The sequence below is a fragment of the Puntigrus tetrazona genome, chromosome 9 (genome assembly GCF_018831695.1).
Source record: "Puntigrus tetrazona isolate hp1 chromosome 9, ASM1883169v1, whole genome shotgun sequence".
NCBI classification, from domain to species: Eukaryota; Metazoa; Chordata; class Actinopteri; order Cypriniformes; family Cyprinidae; genus Puntigrus; species Puntigrus tetrazona.
Genome location: NC_056707.1, coordinates 10,350,214 through 10,370,695, shown reverse-complemented (window position 1 = coordinate 10,370,695; position 20,482 = coordinate 10,350,214). Strand labels below are relative to the sequence as shown.

Sequence of the window (20,482 nt, the reverse complement as noted above, 5' to 3'; positions counted from 1 at the left end):
TCAAAATGAAGATGCTATCGTCTCTATGTCTAAAAGTAAAAAGAGAAAGAGCGAGACAGAGAGGAGAATTCACTAAGATTGAACTGCGCCCGCTGACAGCACCATTTATTTGCGAACACTGTCTGCGTTGTTTTAGTGTCCAATTCACTAGCGTTCACCAAATCGGTTCTGAATCTCGATAGAAAGGAGGTGTTTATGCAAAAAAAATAAAGGTTAGACCTGATGGCGATTCGTTAGAAGCTGGTTTTTGCCATACAGGATGCGAAAATGGCACGACTGTTTAGTGAATTTGTCCCCGAGAGAGAGGAATACAGAGGGAGATGAAAAGAGAGAGATAGAGTGGAAATGTGGGTTGGCTCTGAAGCAAGGGATGAGTGTGACGGAAGGATGGCGTGATGCAGAAGAGGAGAGAAATAAAAACACTCGGGCCAGCGCGGTGGGGAGACTGGTTACACTCAGCAGGAGGGAAGCTACAACCCAGAAAAAAAACTACAAGAATCAGTCCGCTTTTAAATTCCTCCATGCTCTGTGTGTGTGTGTCGTCGTTCTCTCTGACACACACTCACACACAAATGCGTAGAGTAGTTTCTGTGTGTGAGATGAGTTCACGGAGTTTGAGACTGATATATTGACAGACTGCAAGTAGGAGAGGTGTGATAGCACAGGCTCCCTCTGAGGTTCACAACTCTTCACTGACACACACACACACACACACCTACGCAGATACATATACACATGGCCACAAACACACATTTCATAAATGTATACGGCCTGAAAAAGTAACTGGGCATGCTTAAAATTGTATAGAGTTCTATGCATTAGATAACTCTCTAAGTAGGACGTCTGAATTCGAGCGGTGCCCTGCACTAGAGGAACCTGTGCCAAATTGAAAGAAACTGACTCTACCTCCATTAAAATGTCCAGGGAATCAGTTGGTTAAAATTGATAATGAAATATGTTAAACATTTCTAACGCCATTACATTCAGCCGCCGAAACTATTAGCATGCGATGTTGTCCGTTTTGTTTCTGTATGTTTCCTACTCGTCGAGGGACGTATGTTAACATGATAATGCAAGTTGACTGGTTAGCAGCAGGTTAACTATTACAAAAAACAAAACAAAACACAATATCCTGCAGACATCAGTAGTGCTGGTTTCAGTGATACTTGCCTACAGTCCTAAAAAAAGATGTTAGTAAACAAATATATAAAAATACTGTATTTATGTTGGTTCTACGTTCACGCACATGCTTTCCGCCTGGACATAAACAACACTGATCACGTCAAATGCGTCCTTAAATGCTCTACAAAATGTTGGGAGATGTAACTAACTAATCGAACTATCCCTTTAATTTGTTGATTGTTTGGCGATTTTTCATTTAAAGCTCTCTTCTTGGATCATCAGTCAATAAATTTTGTCAAGAAGATTGCAGACGCAAAAACAGCTTTAAATTCACACAATTTAATTTTAACCGTCCCATTCATAGACGTTTTTTTTTTAATTAGAATTCTTTTTGTAATTAGTCCAGCTGTCCGTTGTCTAGTTTGACACATTCGTGCGGATTTGTGGAACGCCATCGATTCAGCCAATATTTAAAAAAAAAATATTTTGTTGCATGTATTTTCATTTTCAAATGTTGCCCCCTTAGACGGAGAACTCTCTCTATCACAGTTCATATCGCATAACTCTTCGCAGCCAGCATGCAGTGCGCAGTGCAGGGTAAATAATTTACATGGCCCTCTGACTACCGTAACATTACTTTTCCATTACAGATAAACCCAAAACAAGAGAACGGGTAATCAAAATCATGCACCTTAAACGCCCCGAGAACCTATCGCACACCTTGCGGCCTTACTTAGCAGCAGCTTAAACTACAAGATAAACCCTGTGTGATCTTTAGCCTGCAAAAGTGTCCTAGCATTAGCCAGAGAGCACGGTTCGCTGGCGAAACTAGGGCAGATTTGATGCTTGGGAGGACACGAGAATGTATTCACTGCGATCACTGCAGCACACTGCGCTGGATACGATTCACTTTTGTAGAGCATTCAGAATATCTGACTCTATTTTCAGTGATGACAGAGATTTTCATGCTGTGCATTATTCCCGTTCAGATGTCCTTGAGAAATAAACTGTGAGATAAAAGGAAGCTCTGAGGGGAAGAACTACTGGAGTGGAATGTAAAAAAGGTGGAATGTGTATTACTGGCGTGTGTGTGCAGGGCCGTAGCTAATGGGGTGAAAGGTGGGAATGATTCTTGAGGACTAAAAGACCAGAGGGGCCCATAACAACTGAGACAGGATGGATGTAGCATCTGCTGTAATTATTTAAATATAGCTTACATCAAAATATGTAAAAAAAAAAAAAAAAAAAAAATAACACTTTAACCTATTTAAGTCAGTCCTTCAAGCTGTTTAATATACGATTGTCTAAACCTGAATCCGATATATTACATTTTGTAGTATATATTGCTAATATAATAAAGAAATAATGCAAAATCCATTAAAATGTGAATATAATGTATTTTGCATCAAAATAGGTGACAATAAGTGTGCATAATTGTGCAAATCGTGATCAAATGTAACTGATCCCGTACAATTAATTAAATGCATTACTTTTTTTTGTTAAAATACATAATAAAATATGTTCACGTGTTTCAGTACGCGGTCCTTTCTACAATTTGTAATTTATTTTAATATTATTAATGTAATATAAATGATGCAGAATCCTGTATAATTAATTACACATATTTTACATACAAATGAGCAAAAATAATGAAAGCATAACTTGGTGCCCCAAATCTAAATGAAAAATATTACATTTTGTATTATATATTCATATTATTGTAATAGAAATTGGAGTACAATACAGTATAATCAGCTGTATCTATTAAAAGTATTTATCAAAATATGTTATAAAATAATTAATACACAAATTGTACTAAGTTTAAAAATATATTTAAGCATGTCTAGATTAGGATAAGAAAATAAACAAGATTCGGGAGCTGTGGCTCTGCAAGTACAATAATAATTATAATAATAATAATAAAAATAATAGCAGTCAACAGAATGCCCACAATATGACAGAAAAATAAATGTGTGTGTGTGTGTGTGTGTGTGTATGTGTGTTTTATTGGGTGACTAAGAGAGAGTTAAGTTGTCGCACTCTCACTTAGCGGCATCTGTAATTAATCCTTAATTAAATATGATTACATAACTCTCTGCTGATTACGGGCACATGTGCACACACACACACACCGACGCTCACGCACAAAACACACACACACTTATCTTGTCCTGATTAGACTTGACAGATGCAAGGTGTTGGGAGCATGTGTAAAGAACGTGCTACGGCAGCCCCAGTGCACTATAGGGGATTTTAAGACAACGGGGGCTCCAATCAACATGGAGATCAATGGATAAACAAACAAAACGCTCTCTTACCCGTGTATCATCTTGTAACCACTTAATACCTACCCTGCCACTCAGCAGCGCTTAACCAGTACCCACAAACCCTTCTATCGTCTATGGGTGACTGGATCAAATCTGGGTGACTGCCCTCGCCTGACCGTTTCCATGGAGATTCAGTGGGAAGGGCACGGGTTGGTACAGGTGGGAGAGGTAAAGAAAGGTTGGCATTGTCCCTGGATTGCTCCACCGCAAGTCCCTCCCGGGCACAAGAGCTTACACGCTTACACTGCTCCAAACCTGCCGTTGGCATGGACACCACGCAAGTGTCCATGGAAACCACATTGTCTGTACTAAAATAGCAATAGGAAACGCAAGCTACTTTTGGAAACTGTTTTTCTGCAAGCGCTACTTCAACCAGATCGCACACACAGCTCTGCATCCGGAAGCTGGACGCCTCTTCTAAAATTCCTGAGCAAAAATAAAAAAAGTGACAAATGGGAGATTATAAGGGTCTTTTTTTCCTCAGAAGTAGGTTAGCTTAATTAAAAGTCTCCATTTGGTCTCTATTTTAATCGCAAATAGGTGAAATGACTGTAGTTTCAAGGACGTTCTATTTCATTTGAAAATTTTTATTTTATTGAAAAATATAAAACCAACTTTATATTTTAAAAAGAGAATTTATATGGCCTGTGGTTACCAAGGTATACTCAGACAAAGGCCTGAAGGCCTAAAATAAAATAATAATGAATAACCAGAATAATTAATAATTCAGTTACACGGTCGTTTTGATAAACTGAAGGGTGCTATAAAATAAAATGTGTTAGGAAGTCTCTTCTTCAGCTGAAAAATATGCTATATAATAAAATGAATGAAGTGTTAAAGTTTAACTGATATTAATTATCAGTGTTGGGAACGTTAATTTAAAAAAGTAAATAGTTGTAGTTACTTCTCACAAATAATAAATGAGTTAGTAACTGAGTTACATTATTATAAGTAACTAATTACCAGGGAAAGTAACTATTCTGTTAAAAAACAAATAAATAAATAAATAAATTAATAGTGTGTAATAATAGTAATAACTACTATGAATTTTACTAATAACAGTATAAAATGCACTAGGATTAATAAACTGCTGGGTTCATGCGGTCGCTCAAACTGATTTGCTGAAATCAGAACAGGGACGACAATAGGTGAGCGTTAGCCAATGAGATCGTTGTTTGCGCATTAGTTCCCACTTCCAGAGAAACCGGCAGCTGAAGAATTTCAACAGGAACTCCGTTTTCACGTAGCGTGTCAGTTCTGCTTGGTGTGAGACTCTCTCTCAGTATCTTTCTTTGTGTGTGTAACAAGGATATGGCGACCTGTGCGACCTTCACACTAGTTTACGGTACGTCAAATACAGGTATGTCACACTGCACCTTCATTCAGATGAACTGAAAAAAAAATTATAGTAACGCCGCATTTTATTATCAGTAACGGTAATGGTGTTGTCAGGAAACAGTAATTCATTTGGTTACTCGTTACTGGAAAAAATAAAGGAAATATCATAGGTCACACTTTATTTTAACGTTTACTACTTGCTATAAAGAAACCATTAATAATTAATTTGCTGCTTATTAATAGTAAGTAGTAATAGTTGTTAAGCCTTGGTATTGATTATGCAGAATATGTGCTTTATAAGTTAATAAACAGCTAATATGTTAGTAACAGGCATGCTAATAAACAACTTGTTAATAGTTCTGAACTGTTACCTAACTGTTAATGAATGAAATTTCCCTCAGTAACTGCTGGTTTCAGACACATTATTTGATAGCTTTATGTAATGAATATAATAAAGTGATATTAAAAAACACGATTTGTCCCATTAAATGTTCCTCATTGCAGAAAAAAATCTGACGCTGGTATTCATTACTGAACACCTCAACCATTTCTAATGTTTTTATGTTCTCTGTTGCTAATTAAAAAATATATATTCGGCGGCATTTTTTTCTCTGTCTTTGAACAGCGATATTTTTTTTCTGCAACTGCAGGCAAAGCAAAGCATGATGAATCACTGGGTGAGAGAGAGGGCAGCAGACCGGCCAGGTCAATGTGCAGGACATCAGACTCTACAAGAGCATGACGCTCCCGTGTCCCGTAGATATATAATAGCACAAAGTACTGTACCGAAATGACACTTACTCACTGCTAAAATCCAGCTTGAACTATTTCTCTGTCCCATTACTATAATAATCAGCTTCTGTGAATGATATCTAGAGTTTACACCCAAATACACACAATTACGCTCGCCCAGGAAGTCATTTCTGCACTGTTTGTGCATGCGGGTGTGTGCAATGCGCATGATTAACTGTTTAAACACACATTTTTGGCCCTCTGCCTCGAGAAAGGATGTACAATAGCACTGATTCACATCACGGGCCGTGTATTTTTGTAGGTCAGTTTCACGCTTCAAATTTTTAGACATGCACGCTCGCAAAAAGCCACAAAAAAACCACCGCTCCAATCTTTGTTGTCGAAAAGCATGTCCGCAGTAATAGACTGTCTGTAAGCACTCAAAAACAAGAAAATGATTCCGTGTTCTTCCGCTAACTTCCTCCCTCAGGCGCACAGGCAGCTCCACCAGATAACCCGCTGCAGAGATGTACCATCGAGGCAAGTTTCTGTAGCAATTATAGAGACGTACTGCTGTAACCAGCTCAAAACAAATTGAGCTATAGTGCTATGATTCTGCCGTAACTGCTCTACGACTCCTAACATCAAAACTCTGCCTCCGTGACGAGGGTTAAATCGAGCTACGGACTAAATTTTACTGTTAATGGTGGCTTTTCCGTTGAGAATCATTTGCCGTCCTGGACTATAAGTTCCATCCAGGAAATCGTCCCTAAGAGTCTAATGCCGTCCTAAAATAGGCTTTAAATGAGTACGGGAGGCGAGGCGCGGAGTGTTTTAATAGGTTTCAACTGAACGAGGGCTTAGAAAGGGAGAGAGAATAACGTCTGACCTCTTTTCACCTGTATGTGCCGTTTTATTGACCTGCTATAGTGGCAGAAACGACCAAATTCGCAAGGGACCAATAAGAATCTGTTTAATCGTAGACAGAGATGTTTAAACATAAAAATATAGACGAAAATGACCTTTCCGTTGCCGTCTTAGTGTAGTGTGTGTATAAATGTCATTCTCTGTCTCTGTTATTGTGTGAGTAGAGCAGTAATAGAGGTCAAATGTGTGTAGTGGGTAGCCCACATGCACACAACACATATGAGCAGTTGTGCTCACGGGAACACAGGTCTGGCCTTGTGTCATAATTCGATCCCATTCCCCCTCATTGTCTCTCTCGGCTATCCTAAAGGCCAAAAGCTTATGAATAATATTTAAAAAAACAGCTGTGTTAACATTAACCACTTCATCGCCACATCTGTCATTAAAATGACTGTATTTAAAGCTGCAGTGTGTAATTTCTGTGGCACTAAATGCTACTTTTCTGAAGAAAATGCGCATGGTGTCAGTTTGGGCAAAACATTCCTTGCATATATTAACCGTACTTTGTAAAAAAAAGCCCCATAAACTGTATGTATGTATGTATACTGTAACACTAAAAACGTTTAGTCAAATGAATGCTTTTTGCATTTAAAAACTGATTTCCCGTACAATTTATGAAGAAAAGCAAAAAAAGACATTTCAGAAGTCATCATGAAATATACAGGCAACTTAATACCTGGAAATGATCAGTAACCATATTCCAACAATATTGTTTTTCTGTGCCTTTATCGTTATAGCTGTGACGTGGATTCTGCTATTCTTTAATACTGAGGATAATTTTTAGAACTAAAACACTATTGTTATCTTTATAGTTATCATCCGCTTTGGGAACGGACTTAACTCAACATCAATATGTGCTTAGTTACTACTAATAAATAGATAATATTCTAGTTCTAGAATATTCTAAAATAAAGTGTTACCAAAAAGTTTTTGCCACTACATTATTCAATACTTTAAAATGCATTTAACTTTTTGATTATAGATCAGAAAATGTCTTTAAAAAAATCTCCCCAAAAATGAATAGAAGAAACAATCAGATTAAATCATTCTAAATCATATAATTATTTTTTTTCATCCATGGAACACAAAATGATACAAATGATGGATGATGACTGTGACTATTAAGCTCCGAAACCACACAAAGTGGTCCATATGACTCATGCGCTATATTTTGAATCTTCTGAAATTATATGATAGCTTTTTATGAGGAACAGACTGAAAAGTTGTTATTCACGGAAAAAACTTTACGCATTAATGACACACGAAGGAAAGTTACGGTTAATAAAAGCATGGCACAGTGAACGCAACTGAAACCAAATAAGAAGCAAAAGGAAGATCAATACCTCATGCTTCAAAAAACAACCGGCTACAGCAGCAAGCGCTCTCACACCCAGACGCACGCTGAAGAGACGTCACACTGTACTACCTGTCACGCTCAGATAGGTCGTCCTCCGCACCAGGAAGCCTCCAAAAACCAGCTCACAGGTGTAGTTGCCGATGTCTTCCTCGTTCACTTCCTGTATAGAGAGCATGTCTGCGGTCTGCAGCACGCTGCTCCTCCACTGCTGCACGTTACACTCCTGCACGCCCGCAGGCAATAAGAGAGAGAGAAAAAATATATAAAAACAAAGATACAAAACTGCGCCATATACATTTGTATATACTGTCACGGTAAAAAAAACTAGGGGAATTCTACAGGAATAAATTGTGCTTGCTGGCAGCATGCAAATCAAGCAACATGGCCCAGAAAAATCAGTGCTAAAAACAATTTGCAGACCAGAGTTCTTTATCTTGTGGGTCACTGCTGCAGTCCAGACAACTGAATCGGCTCTTTAAAATGCATAAAGGGCTCTCAAATGTATTTCGTAACGCATTACAATCATCATTTGATAAATTACTCCTGTCATGATCGACTGAAAGTGTACATAAACAGTGTATTTTAAATAATTTTATGTTTACAGTTTGCATGCGCAGTAAAAGCATGTTAATTGCCCTCGGCAAATAGCACTGACTTACTGGCATAAAGTATAATAACCCTAATTTACATAAAAAGGAGGTGTGTTTGTGCTGAAAAGAACGACAATGGCTTCATTTAAATTCTCAGGGGGCAGTTGCTGTGACGCTGGATCGCAGGTGCTTTGTGAATAAGACGCTAGTTTGTGCACTGAACAGCTCAACTGTTTAGTGAATCTATCTCCCACTGTACCTTGTACCACATTATCTGTGGTTTTTCTCCAGGCTGAACGTAATCCTGGATATCAGGACAGGAGATGTCTTTACTCTTGCCCAGCTCTCCTTTCTCAGTGTAGCGCAGTTTTGAGTTATAACATCCTGCTGTGTCATTATCAGCAACCAACAGAGTCATAGACACCTTCATACAAAATGTGGAATTCCTGTAACACACACAGAGTATATAAACGGTGCTATCTGTAATCAGATTAACATATACGCATCCAGAGACATCACTGATCGTAAATTGGTTATCATCTCACAGAGCCTATACACTAAACAAATTAAAGGAGAATAAAACATGATTTTATTTGTAATTCAACCATGATAGATGTAATGTGACCACGATGGAGTAGAATTTGTCTGCAATTTTCATGTAGGGCTACAAATAATTAGTGTTCAGCTGATGGAATATGAGCAGCGACGAATAGAATGAGATGTTCTCTCAAAGGTTTTAAAGGGTCATTTCATACATTTTTTATCACTTTCCATTTTCCCCGAGGTCCACTTATAATGTAAGTGAATGTATTTCAGCAGAAAAAACATGTCAAATTTAGTATCCTACACTCTCTATGACCCTTAATTAAATTTGATGTTTTTTTTGTTGCTGTGCCTTTAAGACATCTATGAAAGATGTGAAAGAACAGAATGAAATGTTTGCAGTTCGGAAGACAGTATGCTTTTAAATTATTACAAGCATTTATTTATTTATTTACTTAAAAAAATATATATTTTTTGCATTAAAATCAGTCAAAGAAAATTATGCAACCATAAAACACACATTCACACAAAAGCATTGCATGTCAACACACACTTCTGTACGCTGATAAGTGTGTCTCCATAAAAAGTGCATTAGTGTTTATTTTGTCCAAGGGCTTTGAGTTTAATAGCTGCTGATAAGATTTGTTGAAATTTGACCTTTTCGCTGTAATGACCTCACACCTCCTACCGGGTTACCGTGGTTACAGAGTGCTTGGGGCGGTAACCTGCAATGCACTTGTCTCTTGTAAAATGCATAAACAAATTTAGCAAAAAGAAAAAAGAAAAGTATGAGCTCTTTTTCTTTTTCCGCCCTATTAACTGTATAGCAAAGACTATTTTTACACTCTCACTATTTTCAGACACCCGCATATGTCAGCACAGTCTCGTTTTATCACCCTATAAACCTAAAAAGAATACTAAAATATCTGCTCTCTCCTACCAGTGTTGCTGAAAACTATTGTTTATGGTTTAATCAGCTCAAAGCCAGTCTCAGAGGAAACAGAACAACAACAACAAGTCCTATTCCCTGTTTATAACTCGGTTCTTAATAAACAAAACTCTGTAGCTGTGTTTTAAACCTAGTGAGCTGCCTACATAGATAGTTGCCTTCTTAGGCAGCGTTCTAACTGAGCTGGAATCTCATAAGTGACTGATTTTACAACTAGCACTCATTAATTGGTTCCAGGGGATCAGTGTTGGGGTAGTTAATTTAGGCTTTTATCCACTGCTGATAAATGCTGCAATCTCAACAATACGCTGACAAAAAAAAAATGGTTGTTTACTCCACTGCTGGCCATTCAGAATGAATTGAGCATACTGCCTAAATCTTATTGCTTTTGCAAATAAGATATAAATCATCAGAACTTCATCATATTACACTGATGCGAAAAAGTTGAAGTTGTGAGCTAAGCATAGGCTTATTAGCATAAGATAGAAATGCAATATTCTTAAAGGCTGTTCGTACCATGAATGTTAACTATAATGATAAATCAAAAGTTTTGATAGTTGTTCTATAACAATAAGAACACACAGAAAATCCCAATATTGGTCGGACTCACTTTACTTTTATTTTTTCCTGACGAACGATTCAAATATTGGCAATGTTATTTTATTTAAAGCAATAGCTTACTCAAAAATGACAATTCTGTCACTAGCTCTGAAACCTATATGACGTTTTGTTTTCTTCTTTGGAACAAAAAGGACAACATTTTCATAAATTGGACTCTAGTATTGTTTGATTCCAATATTTCTCACAATTTCTTCTTTGGCGCTCAAGAAAAGCACACAAGTTTAGAAGAGCTATCCTTTTGAAATGTCTTGAGACTCATTTGCCAACTTAGATGATTATTTTCTCTGATGCATTCTGTTGGGATTGTTTTCTTTGGAAAGGATGCATTTGATGCTGCCTTAGAAATAAGTTTCCTTTTAAAACCACTTTCACATCGGAAGCATCGGATTCCTTAAAGTGTTTTCAAGCAGGTTTATGTGTTGTTGTTTTGTTTCGTTTACTGTACTCTGAAATATTTTATATGTCCTGCAGGAATGCTTGAAATTAAGGCAGCACGGTATTTAAAATTCACTCTATTCCCGTTTCTGTCTGCCTGTTTTCAGGACACTCACAAACACATACACACACACACACACATACATTAAGTGTGACATTCTGTGATGCAAAAGTGAATATGATGAGTAGATTATGTGCTTTGACCTCAAGTCAGTTGGAACCTGAGCAAATGAGGACCCTGGAGAATTGCCTGACTGTTTAATATGTGTGACAGTGGCCTGCGGCATTATGGGAGAGTGCTGGAGTGTCAGTGTTTGATTGATGGATGACAGAACGTCTCACTGTCCTCTGCCGTCGCTCACTTATTTCACTTCCAGTTTTACTGTCCCTGAGAAGCTTTGGATACAGACACACAACCCTCACACACACACACACACACACGCACTAATTTTCTCAGCATGGCCCTTTTCTTGAAGGCTTTGAAAGACAATCAAAAAACATCAAAGGAAGAAGTTAAGTATGTTCTCCGATCCGGCTAATGTCCGAAAGGCAGAGTGTGTGTCTCCTTGTGGATTTGCATATCTAAGCGTATGAGTGTTCACACATGTGCACGTGCTCCCTCTCTCTCACCTCAGAACACAGGAGTACAGACCGGCGTCCTGCAGCTCGGCAGGCCGAAACCAGATGGCGTCTTCCTCTTTGCTCATGCGTACCCCGTCAAAGGAGATGGGTTCTTCGAAGTCGCCATGTCCCAACCCAGAACTCCGATACCACATCAGACTAAGTCCAATGCTCTGTGCCTGGGAGTAGTTGGCTCTGATATAACCGTAAAACAGAGCACACTTTATCCTCACCGGCTCTCCGTGTAACACCCGGTACTTCAGATAGTCCACGGACCAATCAGTGCAGCCGTCCACTGAAGAGAGACAGGAGGACAGATATATTAGTCTCTACATCTTTAGAAATTTGCTGCAAAGTTTCTTTATCGATCGACCATTTGGACATCCGATAAAACCTTAAATAAACTTCTTTTTGAGGTGCAATTACTCTTTTAGTTACATTATTTTTCAATTATTAAATCCATAAACACACGTCAGACCCTGATGGCAAAAAAAAAAAAAAAAAAAAACTCATTAATTTTTGTAGATAAAGCTTCAGATACAAACAGGCACATATGCCACTGTGACAAAAGACAAATTTTGAGCTATTAAAAGGCAGATTTTTTCAGTCGAAAATCTCATAATTATTGAGATGTTAAGTCAATATGAGTCAGAGTTCATTTTAGAGCCTGGTTGCTATAGAGAAGTTAACCCGTGCAACTAATTATACACTAACTAATTATGTTTCATTGTTGTAATTAACTGCTGTGTTTTATAATGTTTGCATATGCAAGTACGTGTGTGTGTTGGGGGATCGCTGTGCGCATGTGTGTGTGTACACAGGAGATGGCATGAGCCTGTAATAAAAGCAGTTAATTGCTTTTTGAAACTCTGGAGATGAAGAATATAGAGCTATTAAAATCTGATAGGATAGTCAAATAATCTACTGCAGCCTTTATAACCAAGATCAAAAAAAAAAAAAAAAAAAAAAAAAACCCTAAATAGGCCCCGCATTATACATAATGTGATTCTAAAAAGTGCCCCCAACAAAACCAGCGTTATATTTATGTTTATTACATCTTTTGAGATATTAAGGTACCGGTGGCCTCGAACAGTGAGGACCGATGTTATCTGCGTGATTTTGACAAAAGAATGACAAAAATTAAATAGCCCAAATTGTGACAAATACAATTCAGAAGCAATACACGTTTTATATATTCTATATTTTTTTATATTGAGCATATGAGTATTAAATATTTCAAGTAGTATATTGATTTTGAGATTAATTAATAATTCAATAGTAAAAACATGCAGTGGAATCACCGAACTGTAAAACAGAAGCATACCTTGCCTTAAAAGTACAGTTACCTCAACAGACCAGATCCTTAAAAATAACTTTTACTAATGTAAAACTGTAAATACACATTTGCCATGGACGTACCTTTAGAAACTAGAAGTTGTCACATATTTTCAACATTACTATGTTCACGATTTAAGACTGTTTTAGTCATTTTTGTTGGTTTTGAGTAGCACTGTGATGTCAAAAAGATATATTTTTTTACTAATTATCTGAAATCCATTTGAAATACAAAATACAAAGTACACGATACACACTTCTGAATGATAGAGTCTAGCCTTGGAAGTATGGCCTAAATAACAATTTTCAATGGATGTTGTCATCTCAACATGTAACAAGTCTGCAACTTTTGTTCTGACCAACCGAGGAAAAAAGTATTACGATAAAATCTAATGATTGGAAAGTTAGCTCATATCACATCAAACTGTGCAAATTATTAAAATGTTAACAACATCAGCGTTGTGTGACTGTGTATATGTAGTGTGTATCAGTGTAAGCTATTTATGTACAATCTCTAATAGTTATAACACTCAAATTTCATATAAAGAAAGAAAAAGGAAATTACACTTCCTTAGAATTGGTACTCAACACAAAACCTGTGTAATCCCATGTAAGCTATCTGTAATCAGATGCACATTTCAATTTAGCATATAGTCTAATTTCAGTCACTTACAGTTTCATAAACACATAATCCTTTCAAAATTATGTTTAATTATTCCAGCTGCTGTGAAAAAAGGCTATAAACGATCCGCCACCTGCAGGACGTTTTTAACTTACAGTTGTGAATCAGACAAGGTGATAGCTCTGAACACTGGCTGGTTATGTACTCAATTCTCAAAAATGTATTTTGGATCAATTTAAACCCAAAAAACCCTAAAACTGAATGGAGCTTTAAGAAACAAAGAGATTGTGTCAAAGCACTTAGCAATATTAAATACATCCAAAAACCAAAATTCTGTAATATTAGCCAAATAAATTCAGTACTTTAAAAAAATAACATAAAAATAATAGCACAAAACAGGCTTAATTTTATGCACTTTATTTTGTTTTAGTTTTGATGTTGGGGGTAAATATGAGCAGGATATTTTCAGTTTTCAAGAGAATCATGCAACAAAAGCGTTCTGTGATGACGCACATCACAGGCTCTTCAAAACACACTCCTTTTAGTTGTTGTGAGAGCATTAAAATCCACAAAGGTATATTATACAGCCCTACATCCCATAAATTACAATTCTATTTCAGAAAAGCAAAGCTCTTGTCATTGAGCACAGTCCTCTGTGTTCCTGGTTGACTGCATTGCCCTTGACCAAATTCACAAATGGCTAAATCCGTCTCTGTAATAACTTCGCAATTGTGTTCAAATTAAGTGAAACCTATTACAGAACATTTTCTGCCCGATGCGGAGGACAGAACGTCCACTCATTATTTCGCTTTCCATCGATGCTAAAAGGTATGAAAATAAACAGCATAAACTGTGCAGAAATGTTTAGTGACATACTGCTCATGTACAATATGCACCCCTCAAGATGTTTTCCATCATGCCGAACCCAGGAACTCGTCACTTATGAAAATGCTGAGGCAATAGATGGCAGTTTGCTGAATCTTTTAAATGAATACGATAGCGAATAAAAATTATTTGATGACATGCGCATTCTGCCAAATCAATTACATTTAATATGACAATTACATCACCCTTCTCTCCCACTCCACTCTCCTTCTTTCTCCATCTCTCACTGTTTTCTTTCTGTTTTGTCTTACATCTGTCTTGCATCAGTATGCTGTAACTGTACGGTGTGAAATGACTCTACTAAACCCTGTTAACCTCTTCAGGTGTCATCATACCCTGCTCTCCATTAGTCCCTGTTCTGCCACTGTCCGTGGTGCTGAAGTCCAGCTGTTTCATTTTATTCTCATGTCCTGTTGAAATCAACGATTGTGGTCAAAGAGACTTTAATGATTTGTTCTTATTATTCCTATTATATATAGTTCCACACATAACCTACATACTGTTTTGTACACTAAACAATACACAGTTCAGGTAAAATCTGATCAAGCATATTCCAGCATTATGAAATTGAATCCTTGAGTTGATCGAATGTGACATTTATAATGTTGCAGAAGTTTTTCTTTTTAAATTAAAAATCTATAAGCAGTTTTCAACATTCAGGATAATAAAAAAAAAAATTGAGCATGAAATTGAGCATTTTTGAAAGATCATGTGACACTAAAGAATGTAGTAATGGTTTTACTTGCTTCACCTTTTTTAAAAAGAATTAGTTGGCCATAAAAAGTGGGCATTACATACCAGAATGGAACCAGACTGAATACAAATTTGCTAAAATAAGTATGTGACTTTTGGTTACCAATAATCATTAATACATGCAGCATACAAGTGAGAAGAATAATATGCACAAAAATGCTAAAAATCTTTTTCTTCTTCGAAATACTGTGCTCCGATGAATTGTTCACAGTAAGACCAGGAACTTGCATTTAAAAAATAAACAGGCCCCATCTTTATTTCATGTTGAATTAAAGTGTTTTTTTCCCCAAGCCATTAAAATATTATTATAGTATATTTTTCATGGCTGTGAAGTCCCTGAGACTCCAAACAGAACAAGAGGTTTAAATCTAAAAGGGTCCATGAGTCGCATCACGCTAATAACACAGTCAAAAAAGATGAGGCAATTACGTGGTCATATTAAACCTGAACGCACTGCCCCAATAAACTAAGAGGTATGTGTCTATATACTACAGGCCTGTGGCTCTCAAAAGCACACATGCAAACAGTTAGCTTTGGTCGGCTGCACATTATGCAACGATTTCCAGATGTATGAGAGCCGATATGTAGAGACAAGCTTCCACTCTAATATCAGGTGCGCTTTAAACGGCTCCCCACCGCTATCGGAAACTCTGACCTTTTTATGTAAGCAAAAGGGGGAAAGCAAGAGAACGAGGGAGAAAGAGAGATGTTTCATCTGTATCTCCAGCTAAGCAACCCTGTATTTCTTTGCCCGAGCGATGCTAACAAGCCAAGCTTCCCTGAGGCACTCTGGGTAACAGATAAAAGAAACGAAATGGAATCAAACTGGAATCAACTGCATTATTTTCTCCCTTCCACCCTTTCTCTCTCTTGGAATGCTCGGATCACTCGCGCACCTGAAGCCTGCTTCTTTCCCCCAATGCCTCTTTCTCCTACATTCACTTCACAAATGTATCCCATCATGCTCGGTTCCTCTGCATGTACATGCTTTTCTCTCCCCTCTCCCTCTGCATTCCCCATTCTCTTTTCATCCTCTCATCTACCCCCACCCCATCTATCTATCTTGTTTTTCACTGCTAAATGAACGATAACGAGGTCGGTTGTCTCTGGGGTGAGGTCCCTTATGTAAGCCTATAAAACATTCACATGTTCTCAATCCTGCGCAACCTACTGCACTAAAATAGTCAGAGAAAAACAGGAGCTTGAGAAAACGAACGAGAAGTTGATTGAACACTCCCTCTCTTTCTCTCTTTGCACTCCCCTTCCTTCCCATTGTGTAAGATAAAACAACCAGCTTGCAAATCATTAAGATTTTGGATGCATTTCATGCAAATTACATCTGAATCCCTCCACGCACACGCACACAATCCTATCTCAGGTCTCTGCAGCGGTGCACTTTCATCTCTCTCAAGCTCCGTGTGACAGGGCTTCGTTCACATTGCAGCTGAATGTGGCCCAAATATGATTTCTCTTCTCGCATGTGACACAGATCTGTGTTTTGTTTAGTTTTTTTCGATGACAGTGTAAACAAAAATCTGAAGAATACATTTTTAATTCTGATCTGGGCCACTATCATAGAGGGGAAACATCTGTAAATATATATATATATATATATATATATATATATATATATATATATATATATATACACTCATACAATGGTTTTCTATTTAAATGTACTTTCAAATATTTATTTATGAATTTGCATCCTTCAAACATATTTATAATATGTCAGCTGATTTTTAATCTTGAAAATAGTTGCCGTTTAATTAATGAAATAATAATTTTTTCAGCATTCTTTGATCTAAAAAGTAAAAAAACAGAACAGCATTTATTCAAAACAGAAATCTGATCACAAACTTTTGAATGTCACTGTATATATGTTTATATATTTTTTATATATATATACATGTTTTTACTGCATATTTTCAGATAATTGCTGCCTTGGTGAGAATAAGATACTAAGTATTACAAATATTTGACCAGTAGTGCACATACATTATTATTACTACTATTACTTTTACAATACAATTTAGTCATAATAATTTTAATGACAAAAGAAAGACAAAATGACAAAAGATGACAATAAAATGCAGTCTAGATTGATGCCTGCTTTCTCTAACACCACCTGTCGCCAACTAACTATAGCAAGTAGTAAATCATGGTTTTGCCAGGCTGTGATGTACTACTTAAAAGCAGTTGGCTATTTGAAAAAGCCTAAGCCTTTCGATTTGTTCTGCCTCAGCTAGTCGTTTCAATAGGAAATATGTCAAAACAAGAAAGAAAATTGTGTTTCTTAAACCATTTCATGCAGTCTTTAATGGCAGTAAAAGTAAAGCGCTGCTTTGAAACCGTGAAAACATTTTAGGGAGGTTGAATCATGGCTCTGGCCTTGAGACAGATATTAGATTTTCAGTCCAGTTGAGGTTTTGTTCCTCTGAAGGGTCATTAGTAAAAATGAGCCATTTGTGATGAGGAATTTTCCCATTAAAATGCTTGGTTTATTAAAATGAAACTGAATACAAAGAGATTAGTGTTCCCTCACTGTATGCTTACTCTAAGAGGTTTTTATTTGTTCGTGTGTGTCCCCTAAGTAAGGTACTAATGATCACTTGACAGTTTAAGACGCCAACTGTCTTGAGCAATCCCATGTCTGTGTGCACACAAATGTGAGTCAATCACCCAAACCTCAGCGAGTTTAAAGCTTGTAGCTGCTGCAAAAAGGTTATTTGGCTTCTTTCTGTGTGAGATGTGTTGAGCAGAAAGACTGAGAGGCTGCGTGCTTAGTGATCCGACCACCGGGGAGTGTCACTGGCCAAGATTAGTGCTAATCCACCATGATCCAACGCCTCGACACACACACCAACAATAACCTCTCTATGCATAACCTCTTAATGCATACACACCAACAACAATCACCTCGCTCTACACAAGACCTTTGAATGCTTACATATTGGCAAATATAGAGGTTTTCACACATAGGGCATTATGACACGTGCCACCATACAACAATGGAAGTCTATGCAGGGCACTTTAAAAAAGGGGTAAAAAACAGCACAGTCACTAAATGTTAAACATGTTAAACATACATTCAACGGTACAATAAAGAGGCACTTTACATATATATATGTAGTTTATAGAAAATGTATACGTATAGAAAAATACACCCCAAAGGATTTTTATAAGCAGCATACCACAACTTCATCCCCTAAAACAGGGTGAAAAGACTGATTTAAAATCCAAACTCTGTCATGAAACTCTAGATGATGCTAGCCAATAGGATCATTATCTGACATAATAACATCATTATTGATATGGCTCAGTTGATTGGTTTCTTTTGCATCAGCAGCCAATGAGCTTGTTTTTCAACATTCAAAAACTAAGGGAGTGTTTGCTGTAGCAGTTGAAGCGCGCTTCAGAAACCCTCCACCTTCCCCAGCTCCACCTGTATAAATCTGCTATGGGGTGATTTCATGTATGTTAGATATTGGGGTTATTTCATAAATGCAGCAGCTGTATTTCTTACAGCAGTGTGTCTGTGAATATATTGTAAGTAGCAAGCCTCGGTACTTGCTGTACTGCAGCAGCAGATCTATTCTGCCAAGTCCAAACACATTAACATTGCCATCTATTTCACCATGTTAAAACTCTCTCTGAGAGTTGTGATGACAGGAACTATTTTAATGCAAAAAACACTCACTTTAATGTGAATAAATCTGCATAGAAATGAGATTTACATATTCACACAGATATAACTATAAATTAATTTAAGTACTATTAATTATATGATTAAACTATAAATGTATTGATTCGTATTAAAATATTTGTAAATACACTAATAATTCTAAACACAAAGACACATATATTCATATTGCATTTATATGTTTGTTCTGAAAATACAATAATAAACTTCATAAAACCGCTTCAACATTCACAACATTTGGATTTTAAAACCTTTTAAACTCTCTTTTTTCATACAACTGCATTGTAACCACATTACTGCATTTTTTGGTTTTGAGAACCAAGAGTAAGACTAAATTAATTTCTGTGGTATCCAGCTGCATCTCACAGTTTCTGTCGATAGCGCTTAACTTTTATTGAATCTCTAAGATTCCCTTTGCCTTTTAACAAAGAAAATGAACTGCTGACATTCAAATTAATTAAATCCCGATGACATGCAGTACGTACAGTGTAAACATCTTGTACTTTTGTCAATTCAAACTGCAGTTGCAGGGCTGACCTGTGCATGCACGTTTATGTGTGTCCGAAGGCGAACGAGGGATTTAAAGGAAGAGGAGGATTTGGAAATGCGTGGCTTGCAGACTCGTGTGTAATTCAACGCAGTATCGATCATGCTACGGGACTGTCAGGTCAAGGAATTCCGCCTCCACACACACCACAAACACACAACACACAAAAAAAGCATACAGGCCTCTAGTGAGATGTATGTGGTTTAATGTTTTAAATGCTGCCCAGATGCTCTCCGCATAAAGGAAGGATATTAAATAAATAAAAGGGAAAGAGGATGAATAATCCTGTTAAAGATCAAACAACTCCCTCTCCTTCTCTCTCCTCTACAGTCCTCATGGGAAATATAATGCACACACACACACACACACACACACACACACAAATGAAAGCGCATATAGAACCAAATGACAGTGGTATTCCCTGGTCACAACAATGCATGACTGCCTTTACCTGTGAGGAAAGATTAAAGAGGGAAGAGAACAACAAATGGGAAGGAAAAAACATGTTGATGTTGCCGTTACTGATCATGCTGAATAGCTTTCAATGTCTAAAGCCTGAATCACTATTAATATAACTTAGGGCATTAGGGCTCTGTTCTAAACAATTTAACTTTGTTACTACTAAACAAAGTATTCAACTTTGGCACGTAAGTCATCCTGAACCATTTGTGCTGCGGACATAAATCGTGTAGATTATGGAGTAGAGGTGTGTTATTACCTAATATATTTTCTAGGCGACTAATTTTATGATTATAAATAAACATGAAAAAAAAATCACATAGATTTACAATGAAAGAGGGTGCTGAGTCATGTCTAGAGACCAGAATATTTTGTAGACGTTAGCAACCGGCCCAATGCTCAGAAAAAGAATGGTTTTGTTACTATTATTGCCATTATTATTATTATTATTTGAAATTTCTTTATTAAATGCTTTAAAAATAAAAGATTGGAGTAGATAAATAAAGATAATCTTACTTGATAATCGTGCAATCTTCTCTCTGTGTACTTGTTTCTTAAGTTAGAGGGAATCACTCATCTTCAGTGTGTGTGTTTGTGTGTGTGTGTGGTTGCTTGG

The 20,482-nt window shown here is 36.9% G+C and overlaps 1 protein-coding gene across 3 annotated transcripts in view; it reads right to left on the bottom strand.

The window, feature by feature from the left end:
• The window catches only part of il1rapl1a (interleukin 1 receptor accessory protein-like 1a), a 66,500-nt gene that overhangs the window by 24,535 nt on the left and 21,483 nt on the right, over window positions 1–20,482 (bottom strand). For all 3 annotated transcript variants that reach the window (XR_006251850.1, XM_043249611.1, XM_043249612.1), the window contains exons 3-5: window positions 11,572–11,857; window positions 8,653–8,839; window positions 7,873–8,026 (exon numbers count right to left, since the gene is read on the bottom strand). Coding sequence is in view for 2 of the 3 variants with exons in the window: in XM_043249611.1 (XP_043105546.1) it covers window positions 7,873–8,026; window positions 8,653–8,839; window positions 11,572–11,857 (627 nt within the window). In the remaining variant the exon portion in view is untranslated. The remainder of the gene's footprint in view (window positions 1–7,872; window positions 8,027–8,652; window positions 8,840–11,571; window positions 11,858–20,482) is intronic.